At 33.9% G+C, this 22,047-nt stretch overlaps 3 protein-coding genes across 8 annotated transcripts; 2 read left to right on the forward strand and 1 right to left on the reverse strand.

Moving 5' to 3' along the window:
- Nucleotides 1–626: 626 nt before the first annotated feature.
- Nucleotides 627–9,533, forward strand: LOC107413029 (probable aspartyl aminopeptidase). Of its 6 annotated transcripts, none has more exons than XM_048469498.2 (11): nucleotides 627–894; nucleotides 1,042–1,126; nucleotides 1,308–1,443; nucleotides 1,879–2,151; nucleotides 2,919–3,066; nucleotides 3,453–3,692; nucleotides 4,055–4,187; nucleotides 5,184–5,356; nucleotides 6,034–6,146; nucleotides 6,649–6,753; nucleotides 9,169–9,533. In XM_048469498.2, exons 1-11 carry the CDS (start codon nucleotides 697–699, stop codon nucleotides 9,173–9,175), a joined length of 1,611 nt encoding a protein of 536 aa, XP_048325455.2. In that variant the 5' UTR covers nucleotides 627–696; the 3' UTR covers nucleotides 9,176–9,533. The 6 variants fall into 6 exon arrangements, 3 of the variants coding, with proteins under 3 accessions (XP_048325455.2, XP_048325454.2, XP_015876365.3); XR_007239461.2 differs by lacking the exon at nucleotides 9,169–9,533 and adding an exon at nucleotides 7,021–7,348 and having other exon boundaries at nucleotides 630–894; nucleotides 5,175–5,356; nucleotides 6,649–6,879; XM_048469497.2 differs by having other exon boundaries at nucleotides 630–894; nucleotides 5,175–5,356.
- A 387-nt stretch (nucleotides 9,534–9,920) lies between these two features.
- Nucleotides 9,921–16,516, reverse strand: LOC107404075 (uncharacterized). Its single transcript, XM_016011021.4, has 5 exons — nucleotides 15,806–16,516; nucleotides 13,109–13,820; nucleotides 11,779–12,148; nucleotides 10,334–10,735; nucleotides 9,921–10,213 (listed from the first exon to the last, which is right to left on the reverse strand). The coding sequence occupies exons 1-4, from the start codon at nucleotides 16,113–16,115 to the stop codon at nucleotides 10,685–10,687; spliced, it is 1,443 nt and encodes a 480-aa protein (XP_015866507.2). The 5' UTR covers nucleotides 16,116–16,516; the 3' UTR covers nucleotides 9,921–10,213; nucleotides 10,334–10,684.
- A 491-nt stretch (nucleotides 16,517–17,007) lies between these two features.
- Nucleotides 17,008–21,124, forward strand: LOC107413028 (nifU-like protein 4, mitochondrial). Its single transcript, XM_016020878.4, has 6 exons — nucleotides 17,008–17,418; nucleotides 17,648–17,809; nucleotides 18,496–18,671; nucleotides 18,971–19,074; nucleotides 19,210–19,321; nucleotides 20,806–21,124. The coding sequence occupies exons 1-6, from the start codon at nucleotides 17,169–17,171 to the stop codon at nucleotides 20,872–20,874; spliced, it is 873 nt and encodes a 290-aa protein (XP_015876364.1). The 5' UTR covers nucleotides 17,008–17,168; the 3' UTR covers nucleotides 20,875–21,124.
- Nucleotides 21,125–22,047: the final 923 nt, after the last annotated feature.

The raw sequence follows: 22,047 nt of genomic DNA on the forward strand, positions 1-22,047 counted from the left end.
AAGAAAAACTAAAACAAAAAAAGAAAAAAATCATTATTAGGACATGGTTTGGAAAAGGGCTAAACGTTAGAGAAATGAATCTAATTTAAAAATTAAAAAAAAAAAATCATTATTAGGACATGGTCTGGAAAAGGCTAAACGTTGGAGAAATGAATCTAATTTGTTAAAGGAAAACTAGTTTGGTAGAGATATAAAATTGATGAGTAAAAAGAATTAAAAAAAAAAAAAAAAAAAAAAAAAAAAAAAAGAAGAGGGATTGCTCAAAATCATAATTACATGTGATAATAAGTAATATTTTTATTCCATTTTAACAATCAACTTTTAATTATTTAAGTTTTTGATTTGGAAGTAAGCAAATAAATGTATTAAATAGAAGCAGTTAAAAGTTATTATATCCTCGTACCAAAATTTATAAAAAAATAAAAAATAAAGTTTGTATTAGAAACTTATTTATTTATTTATTTTTTAAAAAAATGAAATATAATAATAAATATCTTATGAGAATTGCATTGAAAAGTTGAAAAAGAAAAGGGAAGAAGGGTTTTGAAATAGAAAATAAATAAAAAAACAATTAAAATATGATGAGTTTTGTAAATTATTTTTAAAATGTAATTTTCACACACACACTTAAAAAATAAAAAATAAATAAAAATAAAAAAAGGAGGAGGAAGGAAGAAAATGAAAGCAGTGTGAGAGATGACAGTGATGATAAGCCGGGTGCAAATGCAGGTGCAGGTGCTGCATCACCTTCACCTTCCTTGTGGAAGCCTCAGGCCGACGACGTCCGTACTGTTCCCTCGTTGGAAGCCCTCTCTCTCTGTCTCTGCCCCACCATGCTCTCGCTATTTCTCCTCCACTCCTCTCCTCTGCTCCGCTTCTCGTCACAACCCTCAGGTTCTCTCTCTCTCTCTCTCTTTGTTTATATATATGAAGTTGTTTTGTTTGGAATTTTTTTTTTTTTTTTTTTTTGAAATTTAGCTGCCTTTTTGATTGAAAATTTGATGTTTTTGTTTTTGTTTGAAATTTTCTGTGACATTTCAGAGCTCGGGGGGTGGAACAAGTGCGTCCATTGTTGGGGATTTGCTGGACTACCTCAACGAGTCTTGGACTCAATTCCATGCTACGGGTAATCCACATATTGCTTTCACTCTCCCACACATATTGTCGCTATTAAATTTTGCTCTGCCTAATTTTTTCTGTGTTGGGTTTTTTATTGTACTAAAAAAGTTTACTTTTTTATTTTGTTTTCTTTTATTTTTTTTGTCTTGCTTGGCCTGGCTTTTTATGTTTATGTGTTCTCTCTGCAGCTGAAGCAAAGCGTCAGCTAATTGCTGCTGGTTTTCATTTACTAAATGAGAATGATGAGTGGGAGCTGAAACCCGGAGGACGCTATTTCTTTACAAGGAATATGTCTTGTTTGGTTGCATTTGCTGTTGGAGAGAAGTGAGTGGGAAAAAAAAAAAAAAGTCTTCTACCCAGTGAAAGCTTTAAAATTTTTATTAGATTCGAAAAGAAAGCAACAGGGGCATGAACCAATTAGCTATTAGCAATTTGAATGTTGCATTGATTTAGCTTCTTAGAGTATGAGTCTTCTCTTTGAGTCGTCAGTTTATGGTAGTTGTCCTTATTGTCATCTTCACCACCATTGCTAGTCTGCATCTTGGTAGGGCATTGGTTTTCTTCTGACATGTTTGTCATTTAGTTCTTATTATTTTCCCTCTAAAGTTTAATATGTTCATATAATATTTATCTTAACACCATGTTTCATTCTTTCTAGCTTGTTAATGTTAATAACTTTATTTGTAGTTTGTTTTCTTTGTATATTTGTCTTTATCATGATTAGTGATGATCAATCAGTGGCTGCTTTTAGTTTTGCAGGTATGCTGTTGGGAATGGTTTTCATGCTATTGCTGCACACACAGACAGCCCATGCCTAAAATTAAAACCAAAATCTGCATCTTCCAAGTCTGGTTATCTAATGGTCAATGTGCAAACTTATGGAGGTGGTTTGTGGCATACTTGGTTTGACAGAGACTTAACTGTTGCTGGAAGAGTGATATTGAGAAGCAGCAATGGTTCGTTTTTGCACAAACTTGTCAAAGTGAAGAAGCCTTTGTTACGGATACCAACACTTGCTATTCATCTTGACCGGTTTGCCACTCGTTCCTTAAAACTTATTGCTTTTTGTTATATGTTGATATATTACTTTGATTATCCTCCTCAGCCGTGTTTTTCATATTGTTAATAATTTCCAACTTATTATGATAATGTAAGATTACTGGATTCTTTTTCAACTATATATGCAACGAAACTTGCAAAAGGTCCAATTTTGATCTTGTCAAAGTTTATCGCCAGCTTACACAAACTATATCTTGGGTATATAAATTTCTGATTAAGGATTACCTGAGCCTTCCTGAACAAATCATATAATCTGTTACTGCTAATTGTTTTGATGTAAAGGTAGGGAATTTTCACTCTAATTTATGTTTTTAGCAAGTTACATATTCTGGCTCTGTAGGACATAACTCATTCTGTTCATCTGTATGATTTTATAATTTGTCATATGACCTAATTCTTTAGTAAATTCAATGTTATCACCCAAAGTTCAATGTTGCATTTCTAAAATCACATATCATTGAAGAAAAATGTAAGGATCCTAAAATATACATGTCTATGGCAAGCTTAAATAAATTCAATGTGGTCACCCAAAGTTTAATATTACATTTCTAAAATCACGTACCATTGAAGCAAAATGTAAGGATCCTAAAGTATATAACCCAAGATGTTATATAAGATCAGATTAAGTTTAAAAAGGGAATATCTTACATATCATTTTAAGTGCTATGTTCATATGTAGCCCACATGATTGCTCCTCTCACTCTATTACCACTGGCTTTCATTTCGTTTTGGTTGTTTAGCACAGTGAACAAGGATGGATTTAAACCAAATCTAGAGACTCATCTTATTCCGTTACTTGCATCAAAACTAGAGGAAACATCTCTTGATTCAAAAGAAAAGAGTCCTGCAGCATCCTCAAAGTCCACTCATCATCCACTTCTTATGGAGGTATATCCTTTGGTTTTCTACGATTTATTGGTTACGAATCTTAGATAAGTTTAAAATGTCAGAGTTGCCAAGTTGCTAAATGCATAAAAATACGTTTGAAAATTGGTGTATAGAGCCTTTACTGGTTACCTTCAAATGCAGCTAAAAAGGTGGGAAAGGCTTGTAATGTCAAAAATAATTTATTAGAAAACATATGTTTCTTAAAATTTAAGAAAGTCACTTCTGTGAAAACATATTAATTCATTGGAAAGTCAGTTCTATGAAAACATATTAATTCATTGGAAAGTCAGTTCTATGAAAACATATTAATTCGTGGGTTTACTTTTGGCTATTTATAGGTGCCAAAAACATCTTTGATGACATTGTACCTCAATTTTGTTGCTTAGGTGTTGTCAGAGGAGCTGAGTTGTGACATTGATGACATAGTGGGAGTTGAGTTGAATGTTTGCGATACCCAACCCAGCTGTCTTGGAGGTGGAAACAATGAATTTATTTTTTCTGGAAGATTAGATAATCTTGCTTCAAGTTATTGTGCGTTAAGGGCTCTTATTGATTCATCTAAATCACCAAGTGACCTATCAAGTGAACATGCCATCCGGATGGTTGCTTTATTTGATAATGAAGAGGTAACTTCTCTATTTAATTTTACATTCAATGAAGTTTTCTTTTCCTTATTTTGTAGTTTGTATATATTGAAACCATACTGTGAAAACAACTCTTCCAAGCTACATTTCTGCATCAGCTAATTTTATTTTTTTTTACTATTAAGGACAACAATGACTAAAACGGAACTTTCATATAAACAATATGCCATTTCTATGTAATGGTTCACATTATAAATGTAATACATTTATTGTTATGTTAGTTAAAAGTTCTACCATACCAGTGTGCATGCCACTATTTGAGGTTGGAGTTGTTAGGCAATCTTTATCTGTACAGATGCTATTTTAGACAGTTCACAAAATTTTATTTCTCTCTTATTGTTTAGGTGGGTTCAGGCTCAATTCAGGGGGCTGGTGCACCGACCATGTTTCAGGCTATGAGACGAATAGTTAGTTGCTTGGCTGAGAAATATGTTGGTGAAGGTGCTTTTGAACGTGCAATTCGCCAATCATTTCTTGGTATTTTTACAAAGCTAATCCTCAACTGGCATTCTTGGCTTTAATAATCAATAGTGACTGAAGTTCCATTTCAAGTTAAGAATAGCCCTAATATACAGTAACTCTAGGCATCATCATAGACTGTTTTGAATTTTTGAATCAAAACAAGTGAAAACTTGCATTTAGAAGTCATAGACATAGGGTGTAGATACATTTACATAATATTCAAACTAGAAAAATCCTTAAAATGTACAGAACTAGGCATGTACGTTGTGAAATTCTCTGTTTGAACAGGTAATGGACCTAATTATGTATATCAAATGTCAGTATGGTAAAAAATGCCAAGTTTGATTTTACAAAAAGTGTCAACAAAATGTCAATGTTGATAAAAATTCCATAGAATTACAGAAACATTGGAAATCTTATTAAAATCATATAATTTCATATAGAATTGTAAACTAAAATAATAATGCATCAATTACAACAATAGTAATGAACAAATAATGCATAAATGGTAGTGGACCTAATTATATATATCAAATGTTGGTATAGTAAAAAATGCCAGGTTTGGATTTACAAAAAGTGTCAACAAAATGTCAATGTCGATAAAAATTCCAAAGAATTACAAAAACAATGGAAATCTTATTAAAATCATATAATTTCATATAGAATTGTAAACTAAAATAATAATGCATCAATTACAACAATAGTAATGATCAAATAATGCATAAATAGTAAACTTGTAGTGTATGAATGTTTCAAAAAGAAATATGATAAATCATGTCTGAAAAGTTCTCAAATAGGATTGAGTTCTCAAGTTGAAGGTTTGTCAATCGCATACCCTTTAAATAATATAAGTATTGATAAAATAACTAGTCTTACTCCCAAGAAAGGTTGAGTTTGACACATGAAACCAGAAGAAAGTTGGGCACATATAATGTATTAAGTTTCTATCTGAGTAAATGAAGTAAATAAATTACAAACGTATTTTTGGGGTGCTTTTATTAGTGTCTGCAGACATGGCTCATGGAGTCCACCCAAATTTCGCTGATAAGCATGAAGAACACCACCGACCAGTGATGCAAAAGGGACTTGTTATCAAGCATAATGCAAACCAGCGGTATGCTACTAGTGGAGTCACAGCTTTTCTTTTTAAAGAAGTTGGCAAAATGCATAACTTACCGACTCAGGTAACATCTTAGATTAGGCCAAACTGATTTTCTCAAACATTAACTATCCTCTACTTTAACAGAATTATTGTATTGGTGTCAAAATCACTGGAAATTTACCTTATGTATCTGAAAAGTGATTCTGCTATTGTAATTTTATTCTAATATTTTTAGTTAAACAAATTCAACAATTAGGCCTTTAACCATTCAGGACCAAAGGAAAATGTATATCCTATTCATGAGATTATTTATGTTTTGTAAACTATATGACAAACTTTAATAAATTGATAATAGGACTTCTAAGGTCATCACTGATATTGACAGAAATGATACAGATTCCTTTAACTTTTGCATATATAAAACTATAATGATGCCTTATTATCTGTGAGGTTCATTTCTAGAATCTGAAGCTCAAGTCTTTAGATTAATTTGGTTGTACAATTTTTACCCAACTCAAGTTGGGCCACTATAACTGATCAATTTGCAGGAAATTGTTGATTGTCATCACACACAAACCCATTAATTCTTATTGTATATTAAATTATCCTAAAACTCTTTGTTTTTGTTTTTGTTTTGTTATTTAGTTTGAACCATTTACATATGATTAGATATATCACCAATGATCCTTGCTTTTCTTCTTATAATCTTTACCCATGATAATGGGATGACATTTTGCTTGTTCCTTTCTATTTTTGTAGGAATTTGTGGTGAGAAATGATATGGGATGTGGATCCACGATAGGTCCAATACTTGCTTCTGGAGTTGGCATCCGCACTGTTGATTGTGGCATTGCTCAACTTTCCATGCACAGGTATCAAAATGGTTTCTTTTTCTTTGATTAATGATATTGCTCTTTGAACTCAATGACATGTTAAAGTCTTCATAAACCTAAACAGAGGGAGATATATGGGAAGAGTTTAGAATAACCTCTTATTTGTTGGGATACGTCTTGGTAGCCCGTTACTGTTGGATAAAAAAAGTACCACTCTTCATATAGTATTTCCTGTTGTCTGAGCATTATCAGTTATCTTTAGGATTTGGTTATCTCAATATTTTCAAGGCATGGGCATTGTTATTCGTTTCTTTGTACTCCATTTATTTATCTACTTTATATAGGGAAATTTGAGCAAATTTATCTTTGGTAAAACAAAACTCAAGTCTGTTTGTGACACAGGAATTTCTTGACAAAACCTCTGAGGAATGAAATAAAAGACTATTTTGCCCTTTACTCGCACAAAAGATATTGTCTTCTCTTTGGTTCTGGTTTATTGAGATTTAACAGTTGGGTTATGTTTTTTCTATATTAACTGCAGTGTGCGAGAGATATGTGGGAAGGATGATATTGACTTTGCTTACAAGCATTTCAAGGCATTCTACCAAACTTTCTCGAGTATTGATGGGAAGCTGAAAGTGGATTTGTAAGTTACAGTCACCCTTTGTAGGATTTTTATATGTCCTTTCTATAACCTCACTGAAGGGATGGCCGTATCGCATTATTTTTTCCTCCGCACGTGAACATTCTTTTGGGCTACATTTTTGTCTAGGTAACTAGAACTTTAGTTCAAACAAATGAACGTGAGAGAGGGAGCTTGTACTAACACCCAATTTTTTTGTTAAAAGCATTATGTTTTATCACTATAATTAAAACATTTTCTGTTGTTTTCTGGGTTGGAAACTATTTTTAGGTAACTAGAACTCTAGTTGGAAGCCAATATACAATCAATACTTCGTTTCTAAATGACCCACACATAAGAAAAGGGAAAGCTTCTGTGGCAAAAATGCCTCCGTATGATCAAGGTTTGCTCAAATTGATAGAACCTGAGGAGGAAGTGGATCTAATCTCAAGTTCAGTATCAGGGTTCTGATTGGAGTTTGCACATGAGCGCTTTTGCTTCAGCTCATACAACAAAGCTTGATTCTCCTTGTTGAGCTTTTGAGCTTTCTTCCTTAACATTTCATTCTGTTGGATTATGTAACAGTTCTGCAAATATAGCTCCGAGTTCAGTTTCTCCATGCTGGACTGCTCCTATTGCCCCTGAAATTAGAAAAAGATCCTCAAATGCACGTTCTTTTTAGGTTGTTGAGAAGCAATGATAAAGTAGAAGTCATTGCAGGCATAACAAGATAATATCTTTTTAATTCAGCATATTTAAAATTTGGAAACTAGGTGGAAGAGAAAAGTGATTCTCCCTCTCTCCATCAGAAAGTAGTAGACCCATAAATAGGGAAAATAATAATAATAATATATGTATATGTATTCACCATAAGGCTCTTATGTGGGAATCTTGGACAGAAATCTTGGACGGTTTTCGTCTAGGACAGCGTTAGGCAACATGTCGCAGTTTTTGTCCAGGATAGCGTTGGGCAACATGTTGCCTGGGGTTTTCATTAGGCAATATGTTGCCTGATACTGTCCCAAACAAAAATTGTTTGGGAGTTCCCGAATAAGAGCCTTTGGCTATATATATATAGTATGCACATTTGCACGTATGTATATAAACTAAGGGGAGCCAAAAATGAAGATATGAAATTAGAAATTTTCCAAGTTGTCTAATATTTGGCAACAAGGGTGACAGGGAAGAGTGACTGACACACTCACGCTCTCACAATTAGGAAAAATAAAAATATATATTATAAATATATGTATGTATATGCATGAATGTTTGTATATACAGAAGGGGAGAAAAATGAAGAAATTAGGGTATGTAAAAAAACAAACCTTGTATTGGTCTTGTCAAGTGAAGAATGAAAGAGGCAATGGTTGTGAAGTATGAAGAGTATGGTTGAATATATAGGAAGCAAAAGAATCCCAAAACCACACGATTTACTGCAAAAAAGCCTTCTTGTCTGCCTTTTTTCCTGTATTAACATCATGTTTATGCAAGAACTTTAACCGTCACATTATTAGCAATTAAAGAAAAGAAATAAGCTTTAATGGAGCTGTGGTGGTGGTGCACGTAAAAGTGGTGATGGCATTGCACGTAAGAGTGAGTGTTTGTGCTACTAAAAGCAAATTCAAAAGAGTTGCTTAGACCACAAGTTAGAACAAGAATATTATTATTACACAGACATTTATTTCAAATTTTGGAGCTCAAAAAAAGTAAGCTTGAACTTCATGTGACCATTTTTTGCTACAAGAACTTCATGTGACCGAGGAGTTCCTTGATGGGTTGCTTCTTGAAATTCATTTTAACATGTTTCACACAATGTTTCTAGGCTTATCGATACCAGATTTGCTTTCTTAAAAGCCATCTATTCAAATTCTTTAGCATATTATTTTGTTTTTCTCAGATCTAAAATAATGTATGAGACACTTTACAAATTCACCAGAGTATTAGTGAACATCTTGAGTTGCTCAAAGTTGAATATTTAGCAAAGAGAAAATAAGCGTTTTTTCACTTTTTGAGCTTATTCGAACTTAAGACATTAAATGAAGATAACAACTATCTTTGTTTGATTGTTCCGTTTAAAAAGTCATCACTCAGTATTTATACTGCTGAGGATTATATTTAAGTAAAACAAATTAATTGATTATCTAATATGATCATAAAACCTAGATCAACATAATCCCAAAAATTATAGAACCATGAACCAATCTGTCCCTTTTAAATGCTCTCCTTTTCTGAAGGCAGATGTATGCATCAAATCCGTCTGCATAATTTGTAGGGCATGAAATTTTATCCCTACCAGCTTTATCAGGAAAAGATGTTTTCTTTCTTAAGGCTGAAAGAATAATTAGATCCCAAACTACCATTTTTATTTTTATTTTTAATAATTATTATTATTTTATTTATTTATTTATTTATTTTTTGTCTTGCTGTCTTTTAATGTAGGGAATGATACCAAACCTCTAGATTTGTCATAACTTTTCCTGGAAAGCTAACAGTAAGGGTAAGATATTTGTAATGTAAACCATTCGTTTTTTTTTTGTCACTCAAACTGGGATTCTATTAGAAACCAAAAGAAAGGGTCATCAATCCATAAGAATAGATGCCTGAGCGTAATTGGGTTTTCTTATTTTGATTTCGGAGAATTAAAAAGTCAAGATTATCCCTATTTTATAAAATATTTACATCCTTTTTCTTTTGGCTGCCTTAATAGTGAATTTACTCCATGGTAAATTTACTTGTTTACCTTAATCAACACAGATTGTTATGTTACTAGAAGTAAATTAACCAAAAATTGAGAATTTATAATAGTATATGGTTCTCGTTCAATATCAATTAACCGAATAAGAGTATTATTTCTGAAAATATCACTTAAACAATGAGTGAAATACTATTTTATTTTCTTTTTTCATACTTCTTATGAAACCACAGACGGGGGTTAAAGAGCTAAAGGGCAAAGTCTTAGGCAGCTTGGTGGTATCGTAGAATTATAGTCTCAATTTTAAGAGCAGAAAATATCTTAGAATTGCTTAAACTGGCATGATTCTCCCCTTTTTTTTTTCTTTTTCTTTTTTTTTTTTTTTGGTGGGGGGCTGAGCAATTATTTTATTTTATTTTATTTGGTTTTTTTTTTTTTTTTTTTAGTGGGAGGGTGCGCAACCATGCAATAAGGTTGGTAAGAGATTTAGACAAAAAAATAAAAAAATGAAAAGAATAAAGCATTAAGCAAGTATCAATTTGTGCAAACAACTTGCTGAAGATGACGAAAGGTAAAATTACACAAGAAAACAATATCATATGGTACAGAACGTGATTTGCTTATTTCTCGAATCAGGTGTTAAAAACTGTAAAAGAATTGCAATTGCAACTGTCTGATCTTCTGCCGAAACCCGATGAACACACCAAGTTTACTGGTAGCTGAATCTGTATAATATATCTTCATATAGAATCTTGTGTAACACATAATACTCTCCTGTGGCTCTTTCTGGTGCTGTAGAATATCAAAAGGGAAAATTTAGGTTTTGAAGTCCTCAAACTGATAAAGGGGGATGAAAAAAGAGACCAATCAAAAAACCAAAACGAGGCTTGATAGGGGGTTCAGCGAGCATACCTTCATCAAAGCTGAGCACATACTTTCCCAGTGTCGGGTAAGTTTCTTCTATTCCATGCTTCATCATCAATGGCAAAACAATGAGCTCTTTCAGAGAGGTCATCCCAACAAATTTTGCCAATTTTAATGAGCTTCTTCTTCATCATTCATCACAGATGTGAGAAGCTTCATTTGAAACCGAGATGGCAGAATGGACTGATGAAGGTTTCCTCAAAATTGAAACATCCACCCTAATCCACCTCAGTTCACTCTGCCTGCACTCCTACCAGCTAAGAGATATATGGCTCTGCAGCCCATCGTGCTTCAAGCTTAACTTCTCAACTGGCAGGGTGCAGGCATGGCCCCAGCCCCTCATCGGGGCCGGGCTAATCCAAAACTTGCATCAGGTTGTTGTTGATGAGACTATACAAACACATACACACAAAAATATTAAAGTTCTTAGGACAGATTACAGAATGAGAAACCAGTTAATAACACAACATATCTATAAGATAAATTAGAAGTTAAATAAGAATAACTCATAGACACTAAAATAATACCATAACTTCATTTTTAAATTTGAATATCAAAAGTGTTTGCATATGAATATTGGTGATTTTGCTTTTCAGTGACATTGGATTTTCCACTTTAACCTAGATGAGGCTGAAAGGGGGAACAGTTCGTTGGGGGAAGAAGAGAGTATGAATAAAAAAACTCGCTAATTCCAGATACGGATCACTATTCAGATAAATCACAATGGTCTGGCATCCTAAATCTTCTGCTTTGTTCACATCTTCGCTAATTCCAGATACAGAAAGCATGAAAACGCTATGCAATTTGTTTTAAGATTTTTATAACTACCTCTTCATATGAGGTATGACAAAACGAAACTCAGATGGCTAAAAATGAATATGACAGGAGATAGGAGGCGAAACCTCATGAGGTGGCTCATTACTGAACAATCTTCACTGTGATCTTGCTAAGTCTAACAATAGCATAACACTACATTCAAATTTTATCACAACTTACACAGGCTAGATGAACACAAATATTTCAAAAGAAACGCATTTCTTTTATAAATAATTCACCTATGCAGCAAGTGTTATAATGCAATAAAAAGTGACTCTATTTTGTTGCTTGAAGTTCAGTACCTACCTTAAATTAATACATAAAATTGGAATGTAAAAAAGAAACCATGCATCATGTAAGGTTTAACCAGTTAAGCATATTATATGCAGGAATTTCATGAAAGACTAAACAGGTGGGTCAAGACAAGCCAATATCATTCATTTTGTTGCACACAATGTCTACATGCAGACACATGCACATGTGCAACTGTGGTTTTGAGGAAAAGAAGAAGGGCAGAGGTGGTCAATTTCTCAGACCAGTATTACTATTCTAGCACAATTAAACTGCTTGACAAAGTACTAAAGTGCTACTTAATGAGATCAGGAGTAAAACCATACCTGTGAAAATTGTTGGTGAACATGTTCGTGAGGATGAATGAAAGGCATTCCAGGGCGCTGACAAGGATACTGAGAGGAATGCATATACATGCCAGATGCGGAGCGTGCACCAACATGACTTGGATTAAATGGTGTCATAATGGTCTCAGGATGACCATACCCAAGTCCTGCGGGGGCTGATGGTGCGGCCCATGGCCCAGGTAAATGTTGAGGTAGCGGACGGGGTTGAGGTTCAGCAGAAATCTGCGGCCTATGAGTAGAACCAAGTTGTGGAAATTCAGTGTTATAGTTTAAAGCAGGGGTATACATAGGCTGGATGGTGTATGGTCCTCCATTAAACCCAAAACCAGGATCAAATCTTTGCATATACCTGAAAAATATTTTACCAACATTTAGAGTAACTTCAAATTAAAAGATCACCATCGATGGAGCTAATCTCAAAATATAATCATATAAATTTTCCAAAGGGTAGATGGAAACTAGGACACACTAAAAAAGTCAAAACATGCCGATCTAATCCTATTAATTTCTAAACATAATATTAGTAATCCAATACTTCCCATCACAATCTGCAGCTTACACAAGCTATTATATCACATAGGCCAGAAGTCAGTTCGTATATTGTTGGATTGCAATCATTCATAGGAGGATACAAATAAAGTAGCCTGAGATTAACAGAACATAGGGTAGATAAGAAAAAGAGATACTATGTTTTAAGGATAGAAAAACATGGGGCTGGGTGTACACTGAACTTCTTCCTGGAAATTCATGCTTCCAATGTGACTAGTCACCAATGAATCAGCCATATAGAAAATAAGGTAACTTTAATTGCTGACCGATCATCTTGCAGAAATATGCCCAACAAAAGAATATTTGAAGGGTGGTAGAGGAATGCAAAAGGACCCAAAAAAAAAAAAAAAAAAAACACAAAGAGCATTGTTTAATAATTTGAAAAGGCATCTTAGATTTGGCAAAAAAAGAACAATGTAAACGCTTGATTGCAAAACCTATTAACAAAAAGCTACTGCAGGAAGGATAGATAAATATATATATATATATATATATATATACACATTACCAGAAAATTATTAATAATGAAAATAGATAGAAGTTATTTATTGAAAAGGAAAATAGACACACTCATATCTAACAAGACGACAGTTACAAGACAAGATTTTATCCTTCAAATATTTCTAAGAGAAAACAGAATCTATTCTTATCAGAGAAACAAAATAATCAACTATCTTTTGACCGCCAAGATGTCCCCCCACATTCACCAAAACCACCCACATGGGCATGGAAAAAACAAAAGACAAGATGAAAAGCCAACCTGTCATAGCTCCTGTCATAATCAGGATCCTTGCGGTCCACCTCACGGTCCCGAAATATAGCTACCCTATTATTTGGTCTGTACCTAACAACTGGTTCCTTCTCTATCCTACTTCTAGCTGCCCTTACACTACTTGTTGATGAATCAATGAAACCTCTACCAGAATTTATTTCAGGAATGACCGATACAGATTTATCTTCCATCTTTGAGATCCCCAAGGAACCATGCTGAGAACCATCCTGCAGCCTTAGTTCACTTTCCTGTTTCCCACTTGCACCAATGTTTATATTACTACTAGAGTTAAATATTCGAGCACGAGCCTTGTTATACTCCTCTTTCCTTTCCTCAACACTCTTGGAATTGCTAGACTTTATCGAATTTGAATTTGCACTGTTCACATTCTGCGACCTTTTTTGTGGCCTTTGTTTAATTGCAACTTTTAGAGCACTATTTTCTTCTGATGGTAAATTTACTGGGATGTCTGCAAGGCGAATCAAAGGCAGTCGACACTCATTAGTTTTACGAACAATTATTCTGGAACCAGAACCATCAGATGAGTTGCTATCTAATAAAACCATTGATTGAAGTGAGTAATGTTGAGCCACCCGGTGTGCTGCCAAGCGCAAGTAAGAAGTAGGCAACTGCTGAAACTCTAGTTGCTGTTGAGTAGGGTCATGAATAAACTTCTCAACATCTTGCTCCATCCTCAAAACTGTACAGAATAAATAAAGATCATCAGCTGAACCAATCAGTAACATTGATGTACAGCATTGATACTCACAATTATTTTTATTATTTATTTATTTTTTTTTTGTTTTTTAAAAAACCTGTTATTGATGGGAAATCAATACGTTGATAATCGAAATGGATATCAGAATATTTATGAATGGATGATGATAAATTTCTAATGACAAACCTATCAAGAAAATGATGACAATAGAACATGTATTATTGCAAACATAATAATAACTTACAACAGCTTCGCCAAATCATAAAGCAATAGTGAATATACCCTAGATGGCAGTCTAAACAACAAAATACTCTTGTTCAATTCCCAATCATTAAATTAAATGGTTAAAAACTATATTAAAAAATTTAAAATACATGAGATTCAAAGTTAATTAGAATTTTTCTTAGCAAAGAGGGAAAGTGGTGACCCTGACAAAAGGAATTTTTACATAAAAGAGACAGTTGGAAAAACTTACAAAGAGAATTCATTCAGCTATATGTTGATATGAGAAGCTGTTTAAGAAACTAAATCTAAATGTGCCTTAGGAAAGCCATTTGGAACAGTTCTCTATAAAACCAGGTGATACATTGAGTAGGTTTAACATAATTGTTTCATGTGCCATAAATAAATTTTTTTTATGTGCAACTTAAGTTTCCTAAGCTCCACCCCACCCCCTCATCTTTCCTTTTGGCCTAATTCCTGGACTTCTTTCTACGAACAGTAGTTCATATATTAAAGAAATAATTATATGACCCCTTAAATTTTGTCAAAATAGACAAATTTTTACTTGCCTTAAATATCTATATAATGTACTTATAATGTAACTCTAAGGCCCTTCACCAAATTTTGCTAACGATGATGATGATCCCTTAAAAATTGTCTAAACAGACAGCATAATGTACTGTAAGACCCTCCATTGCTCCCATGTATAAAAGAAATAATTACATGACCCTTAAATTTTGTGAAATAAAACAGACCTTCAGCAAAATTTGTACATTTGGTTTGTCTTAAAATCTACATAATGTTACTGTACGACTTCTTCTACATGTTCATCTCTGTGTAAAGATATATATATATATATATATATTAATTGGTTTTAATTTAGCTTTAGCCGTTCCTGACTAAGGAGCGCAAAGCCCAAGTAGAAATAGGATATCTTTTAATTTGACAAACAGAATAAATAATATTTTCCTCTAATATGTTATTGCAACATCGTGATATAATCCTAATCCAAGGTTTGATGCTAAGGAATAGAAATGTTACAAAAGATAACACCTATAAAAAAACATGCCTCATAATTCTACAACCTAGGAACTTAATATCGCAGTCCTCATTAATTAAATTCTGAACTTTCCGCTTCAGATACAAAACATTTTCAAGAGTTGTCTTAGTCTACTCTAATGTTCAATCATTGCATTCCTTAGAAACAGATAATTCTCTATAAAAATTCACGCAACACCAGATAAAAAAAATTAAAAAAAAAAAAATCCAAAGACAAAATCACATTGATCTAATTACAAACACCAAAAAAAGACACATATATGAATCAACTAACAGTTGGGATTCTATCACATGAACTACGTGAGGTAGCAAAATCAAAACCTATAAAAAAACTAAAATATGATTCAGACACAGCGTATTCATTTGTTTGCCAAAAAAAATAAGGATGTCAAAACGAGACTGAAGAAATACAGATAAAACCACAAACTCCCAAATTCACAGCAACGGACGGAGACTTTCACTTCTACAAGCCAGAATAAACTCGCTTAGCTTCTAGGATAAGGAATCTAAAAATCGCAAACCAATAGAAATAGCGGGTATAATCCATTCAAAGCGCCTAAAGTGCAATCCAAATTACAAATCAACAAGAACTATCCGCTATAAATGATACATCAAAACACAAAAAAGTAAAAATAAATAAATAAAAATACATTAAAAAAACACCCAAAAAAAAAAAAAAAGCTCACTCGAAAGGCGCTCGCGAGGGTTTTGTAAGGCTTCGCGAAGGAACTGATCGACCTGATTGATGAGGTCATCAGGAACCATGTCACCACCAGCCCCACCACCACCAACTGCAGCAGAAGACGAAGAATCCGAGACAGAAGATGAAGAAGAAGCAGAAGAAGAAGCGGAAGCTGATGAAACATCAGCGAACTCAAGATGGGTCTTGGAGTCCTTCCTGGAGGAGGAGAGCATCAAGCGGCTCATGGACTCGTCCAAATCGGCGACCTCCCATGACTCAGGGGCTCCGAGATCCTCCTGCACAGAGCCCTCCATGGTCGTCGCTATTCGCACGTAACACAGATGGTGTGGGTGAGAGAAAAGTAAAAAATTAGAAAAAAAAAAAATTGCTGCTAGGGCTTGAAAGGTAGCTGACGAATCATGAAAAAAAGTCTGTGTCCTCTGAAACGCTAGGATGATTCTGAGGTTTGAATTTCATGTGAAAAATGGAGGATTAGGGTTTGCGAAATTTAGGGTAGAGAGAGAGAGAGGAAGAGGGAAGAGAGAGAGAGAGAGAGAGAGAGAGAGAGAGAGGGTTTGACGATGAAGTTCCTTCGCGAGGTAGGGGAGAGAGAGAGAGTGTTGGAGATGGTAAGCGTGCGATATTCTTTCGCACGTGCTACTACTATTTATTGGCTTTTTCTTTTTTATCTCCTTTTTATGCCATTCTCTCTGCCGTCTGATGCTCCAGAAAAAAAAATTTTCCCCCTAAAATATTTTGTTGATAATTTTTATTTATTAGTTCTTTTCTATTAAAAATTTTAAAAGTAAAAGTGGTTTTTTTTTTTTAATGGAAAAAGCAAAAAATATATAATATATATTTTGTATCTTCGTAGACCTTTATTTGCTCACTTATTAGACTTGTCATACAATTATAAAAGGTGTGAAAATATATTCTCACATTTTTGCTTTGAGTTCATTTTTTTCTTATCATATTAGTTTCTACTTATTAAAATTAATTAAAGTATATTTTATAAAAACAAAATCATACAATATAAAATCAAAATAGAATAAAAAAATGTATAATTTGAGAGAAAAAAAATCTTATCTACCTTGTTTAATATAATTGTATGAATTATTAATTACTAGAAAATAATATTCCAGAGAAAAACAAAACAAAATAAAATAAAATAAGATGTGGGTGGGAAAAGAAAGAAGAAAGAAAATTCTTTCACAAAATAAAATAAAAATAAACGAAAACAGAAAACAGAGAGAGAAAATTGCTTCCGAGTTACGAGCTTGAAACAGAGAAACCACCCATTGCTCTGTGAGAGAGAGAGAGAGAGAGAGAGAGAGAGTTGCAGAGGTGAGAGAAAAAAGGAGGGCGGCATGAGGGTTTTAGGAAGATTGGTAGGGCGAGCTTTTTCGTCCCAAAGAAGAAGAATATTCCAAACTTCTTCGACGCAAAATAATACCATCTTCTTCCCCTTTTCCATTTCTCGCCAAGGGTATATATCTTCTGCTTCTTCCTCTGCTGCAACGACGTCGTACTTCTCTGACCAATTAATTCCCTACGGTTTTGTCTCGTTGAGAAATTCTGCAGTTTCGCCTTTGCCTTATGGGAAATGGGGACCTGGAGGTTAGTCCGCTTCTTTCTTACAATTTCCAATTTGGTTTGATTTTCTTCAGCATCTCTGCTTTGTTTGGCTTCTGGGAAAATTTGCGGATAATAATAGAAAAGAAAATGAATATTTTTGGGTCTTTTTTTTTTTTTTTTTTTTTGCCTTTTTTTCTGCTTGATGAGATTGGGTTTGGATTTAGCTGAACAAAGGTTTTGGATTTGATGTTTGGGATTACACTTTCTACAGGGCAAAAGAGAAGCATGTTTATACAAACCCAATCCACTCCCAATCCGTTATCTCTGATGTTCTATCCTGGGAAGCCTGTTATGGAAGTGGGCAGTGCAGATTTTCCAAATTCTCGTAGTGCGATGAATTCACCACTTGCGAAGGCCATTTTTGGAATCGATGGTAAGATTGTTTATCTCACTAGTATATCTATGTTGTACCAAAGTATTCATTTCTGTTCTAAATTTGCTTATCTTTTTGTTTATTTTAGGTCGGTGAAAAAGCTTTTGACAACCTTACTAACTAAACTTTAGTATGGCTTTTAATTCCAATAGTCTTGGTATAAACTTTGAAGGGGAAAGAAAGTGTTTTAGCTTTTAGTTGAGATTAAGAATTTGGCTTTCCATTTACTTGCATCACTAATTCTAAATGAGTCGTTAAATAATATAAGAAAGAGGCAGAATTTTCTCCATTCTATTGCTGCTAAAAATCTTAGTATTTTATTTTATTTTATTTTTTAAATTTCTTTAATTTCTCTAGTTGTTATGGTATTAAAGTTTCAATTTTTCTTTCTTTTTTTTTTTAAAAGAACTTTGTTTGGTGGACAGTAGATAATAAATGGTCACATGATAATCACACAACTAATTTCTCAACATTTCTGATATGCCGTGAATCGTAAGTATTTGAATTGATTACACATCACTAGGTTTTTTTTATTTGAGGGCGCTATAGTCTGTAACTTCAGGCCAAGTGCAAGAATCTTGCTATGATGCACCTTTGATGTACCCTTTTCAAGAAAAAGAATGTTATTATTGTTCTTAATATTTTTTGGAGAAGTAAATTTATAGTCAAACTCCTTTTTGATGCAGGTGTAACACGAGTGTTTTTCGGATCAGATTTTGTTACTGTAACAAAAACAGAAGATGTTTCTTGGGATCTCCTAAAGCCTGAAATCTTTGCGGCAATCATGGACTATTATTCTTCTGGCCAGCCACTCTTTCTTGACTCAGAAACTGCAGCAGCCAAGGACACTGCTATTCATGAAGTATGGCTCTGTTTGTCTTCTTATGATTTTATGGACCTTAACTTGTTGTAGTGACAGGATCAAAATATGTTCCTCACGTAGTTTTGAGCATGATCAGTTGAAACTTAGGTTTACCTTGCACATAGAAAAACCCAAGTCACTTGATCATCAAGACCTTATTCTATTCATTAGATCCCAATGGGATTGAAATGTGAAAAACCCAAGTTTCTAATCTGGAATTTCCAAAGAAAGCTGTATCAATCCCTTCATGCTGTGTCAATCACTTTCAATTATATTATTTCTTAATGGTTGCATTGCAGGATGATTCTGAAATTGTTGCCATGATTAAAGAATTGTTGGAAACTCGTATTCGACCAGCAGTGCAAGATGATGGTGGGGACATTGAGTACCGGGGATTTGATCCGTATGTTTTGCATTTAATTATGTTTTATTTAATAAATGAGGACATATGCCATTTTTTTCCTTGTCCGTTTTATTTAAATTTTAGCTTTTGACCTTTTTGATATGATTTGGAATATGTTGTCTTTATGCCTTGTAGAGAAACTGGCACAGTTAAATTGAGAATGCAAGGAGCATGTAGTGGCTGCCCAAGCTCTGCTGTCACTCTGAAATCTGGCATTGAAAATATGCTTATGCATTATGTACCTGAGGTAACAAGTTACAAGCGTTTCTTGGATTTTTATTTGTCTAGGTATCATTACACTTTCTATTGTTTATATGATAAATATTTTCTTGGAATTTACACATGAAAATTCATGTATTATGACAATTTGTGTATGTTTAATTTGAGTTTATTGTATCTGGGACTGAACATTTATTATTTTACCTCTAGCATAGATAAGAAAGTGTCCTCAGTATTGTATATCAGAGCGATGGCTCGCTGTTAATGAATGGAAGAAGAAGAGGACCTTGTCTGGTGATGTAATCCCAGAAAAACCAGGCATTCATTTATATAAAAAAGAGAAAGCTCCTTCACCAGATATATGCTGATACCCTTCGTTCTTACAAGCCTAGACTTAAAAAGATTATTTAATATAGGGAGGGAGGGAGGGAAAAGAATGGCTTTCCGGTAATGAATAGAATGAGAAGAGAACCTGGCCTGGTGAAATTAACCACTGTAAAATAGACTTCCCTTTATATAAAGGAGAGAGCCCCTTTAGCAGACATATTGTGATGCCCTTCAATCTTGTGAACCTTGATCAAATGTTATATTGGTATAGTAGTTTCACTTTTTAAGTTACCATCAATTTAAGCTTTTGGTATTTATGGTATCTTAACATGGTTCCCAATCCTACTTGGCTTTACATACTTCTGTTCAAATCCTATCAATCCCCTTTTTCTGATGATTTATTGTTATGAATGTATAAGGCCCACTTTATGTCCTGTTATTTAAAAACGTATCTATGTAACTGTTCCTGAGTAAAGAAATGCTGGGTAGGATGCATCTTATGTATTAACTTTACGGTATACCAAGAGTGCATATAGCTGAGGGATTATAGATTTATAATGGTCAAAGAAATGTAGTAAGGTTTTGTGGTGCTAAAGGATGGTTATGGGAGCTTTGAACCAGGTGTTGAGGATTGGTCATCTCTCTCTCTCTCTCTCTCTCTCTCTCTCTCTCCCCCCCCCCCCCCCCCCCCCCCGAGTACTCTACTGTTGAGTTAGCAACCCGAATAAAAGAATTAGAATGTGTAGATCTCTCTCTCTCATGCATGTGTGTGCGCATTCTGGTTGATGTTGTTTCTACTACCTGCTATGGATTATAAAGTTATCGAATAGTTGAACCAGGTGTTCAGGATTAGCCCACTCTTCTCTGTTTCTTGTCTCTGTATCTGCTTGCTGGTTGATGTGCTAGTCTTTTACTTGGTAGATTCTTTTTCTTACACCAGCTATCCTTGTTGCTATTTCTGCGACTGGCTGTCTGCTAATCAAGTAACTATTTTAGATAGTCTCATGCAAGAAGGGGAAATTTTGAAATTTAGCATTCTATTTTACCATGTAAATTCTTGAAAAATTATATTATGGCCACGGGCTGCTCAATTTTTGCTTGAACTTGCAAGTGATTGACTTTGGCTTCCCTTCTGCTTTTGGTTGATTTGGTTTTTGTGGCTGATGTAAATCAATGGTTTTGCAGGTTAAAAGCGTAGAGGAAGAGTTAGATGCTGAAGAAGAAGAGGCCGCACTAACTGGCCAAATGGAGTAGGTGAATTCATGCTGCCTTTGCAAACATGAATATGAGATAGTTGGGGTTGGAATCCTCTTCCTTTGTACAGAAGCAAATAAAGTTATCCCATCTTATTTGTGTGTTAATTTAAATTGTTATAGCTAATTTTTTTTATTGTTAACCAGTTAAACTACATGCAAAGTTGTATACACAAGAATGACTGTGGGTTCACCGTTTTCACTAAATTTACCTATTTAACTAGAAATTGGCAACTCAGATTTTGAAATTCCATTCAACTGTTGTTTTTTCCCCACTTTCTCCCGATTGCAAAGGTTTTTCTGATAACGTATCTCTGTTGGTGCTGGAATGATTATTGAAACTGTCCCTTCGCAGTGAATATGCCCTTTTATTTCCAACATAAGATTTTCCACTAATTGATTTTGTGGTAGTATGCTACTTCTGTATTCTAATATTATTCTATTATATACAGTAATTATATGGTAGTTTTGTGACATATTGAAGTGGCATTTTGCAAATAAAACATATTTCATGTGTAGTCGTTTGTTATACCAAGGAGAACTATTATATATATATATATATATATATGTTCCTTAGAAAGACCTAGATTTTTGTTATGCAATGTTTTTGTTAAGAGAGACGGAGGAATAGGAGGATTTGCCTTTACTCTTTTGGGGTAGGATTATTTTCACCACATGAACTGTGCCCTGGGGTTCATACAAAGGTTAATGAATTTGTTAACACACTATTAGATAACGTATTGGTGGCACAATCAGGACTATAAGCCTCCACCGACAAGTTACAGCATTAGAAATCAGATACATCTGTATTCTTATCTATGTCTCCTTTTGCGTCTTTTTAATTAGTGGTTTAACAATGTTATACAAAAAAATTTAAACTAACATGCTTAAATGATGTGTCATAAGAAGGAAACGGAACAGTCAAAAAGAGACAATCTGATCTGAACTCTTTAATAGAGAATTTATGGAGTCAAGTTGAATCAGTATCCAAATTGAAACTTTTTTTCCTTTTTTTTTTTTGGTGGTTGTGGGTGGTAATAATCTCCATATTGAAACTTCGCATCTCTGAGTGCCTTTCTATGCCATGGACCATCCCTCTTACCCAGTACAATGTGAACCACTCCTTTTTCTTATTGCTTTAATGTTTCCTTTTACCCCACTTATATTATAAAAG

The sequence above is a fragment of the Ziziphus jujuba genome, chromosome 8, assembly GCF_031755915.1.
Source record: "Ziziphus jujuba cultivar Dongzao chromosome 8, ASM3175591v1".
Classification (NCBI taxonomy): Eukaryota; Viridiplantae; Streptophyta; class Magnoliopsida; order Rosales; family Rhamnaceae; genus Ziziphus; species Ziziphus jujuba.

What these genes read in the sequence shown, in the direction of transcription:
- LOC107413029 (XM_048469497.2), top strand. Translation starts at nt 697, where the DNA reads ATGACAGTGATGATAAGCCGGGTGCAAATGCAGGTGCAGGTGCTGCAT. An exon ending in GACTCAATTCCATGCTACGG is followed by an intron (nt 1,127 to 1,307) that starts GTAATCCACATA and finishes TTCTCTCTGCAG; the next exon opens with CTGAAGCAAAGCGTCAGCTA. An exon ending in GCATTTGCTGTTGGAGAGAA is followed by an intron (nt 1,444 to 1,878) that starts GTGAGTGGGAAA and finishes TTAGTTTTGCAG; the next exon opens with GTATGCTGTTGGGAATGGTT.
- LOC107404075 (XM_016011021.4), bottom strand. Translation starts at nt 16,115, where the DNA reads ATGGAGGGCTCTGTGCAGGAGGATCTCGGAGCCCCTGAGTCATGGGAG. An exon ending in TATGACAGGAGCTATGACAG is followed by an intron (nt 12,149 to 13,108) that starts GTTGGCTTTTCA and finishes AATATTTTTCAG; the next exon opens with GTATATGCAAAGATTTGATC. An exon ending in TTCACCAACAATTTTCACAG is followed by an intron (nt 10,736 to 11,778) that starts GTATGGTTTTAC and finishes GTGTTTGTATAG; the next exon opens with TCTCATCAACAACAACCTGA.
- LOC107413028 (XM_016020878.4), top strand. Translation starts at nt 17,169, where the DNA reads ATGAGGGTTTTAGGAAGATTGGTAGGGCGAGCTTTTTCGTCCCAAAGA. An exon ending in AGGACACTGCTATTCATGAA is followed by an intron (nt 18,672 to 18,970) that starts GTATGGCTCTGT and finishes GTTGCATTGCAG; the next exon opens with GATGATTCTGAAATTGTTGC. An exon ending in GAGTACCGGGGATTTGATCC is followed by an intron (nt 19,075 to 19,209) that starts GTATGTTTTGCA and finishes TATGCCTTGTAG; the next exon opens with AGAAACTGGCACAGTTAAAT.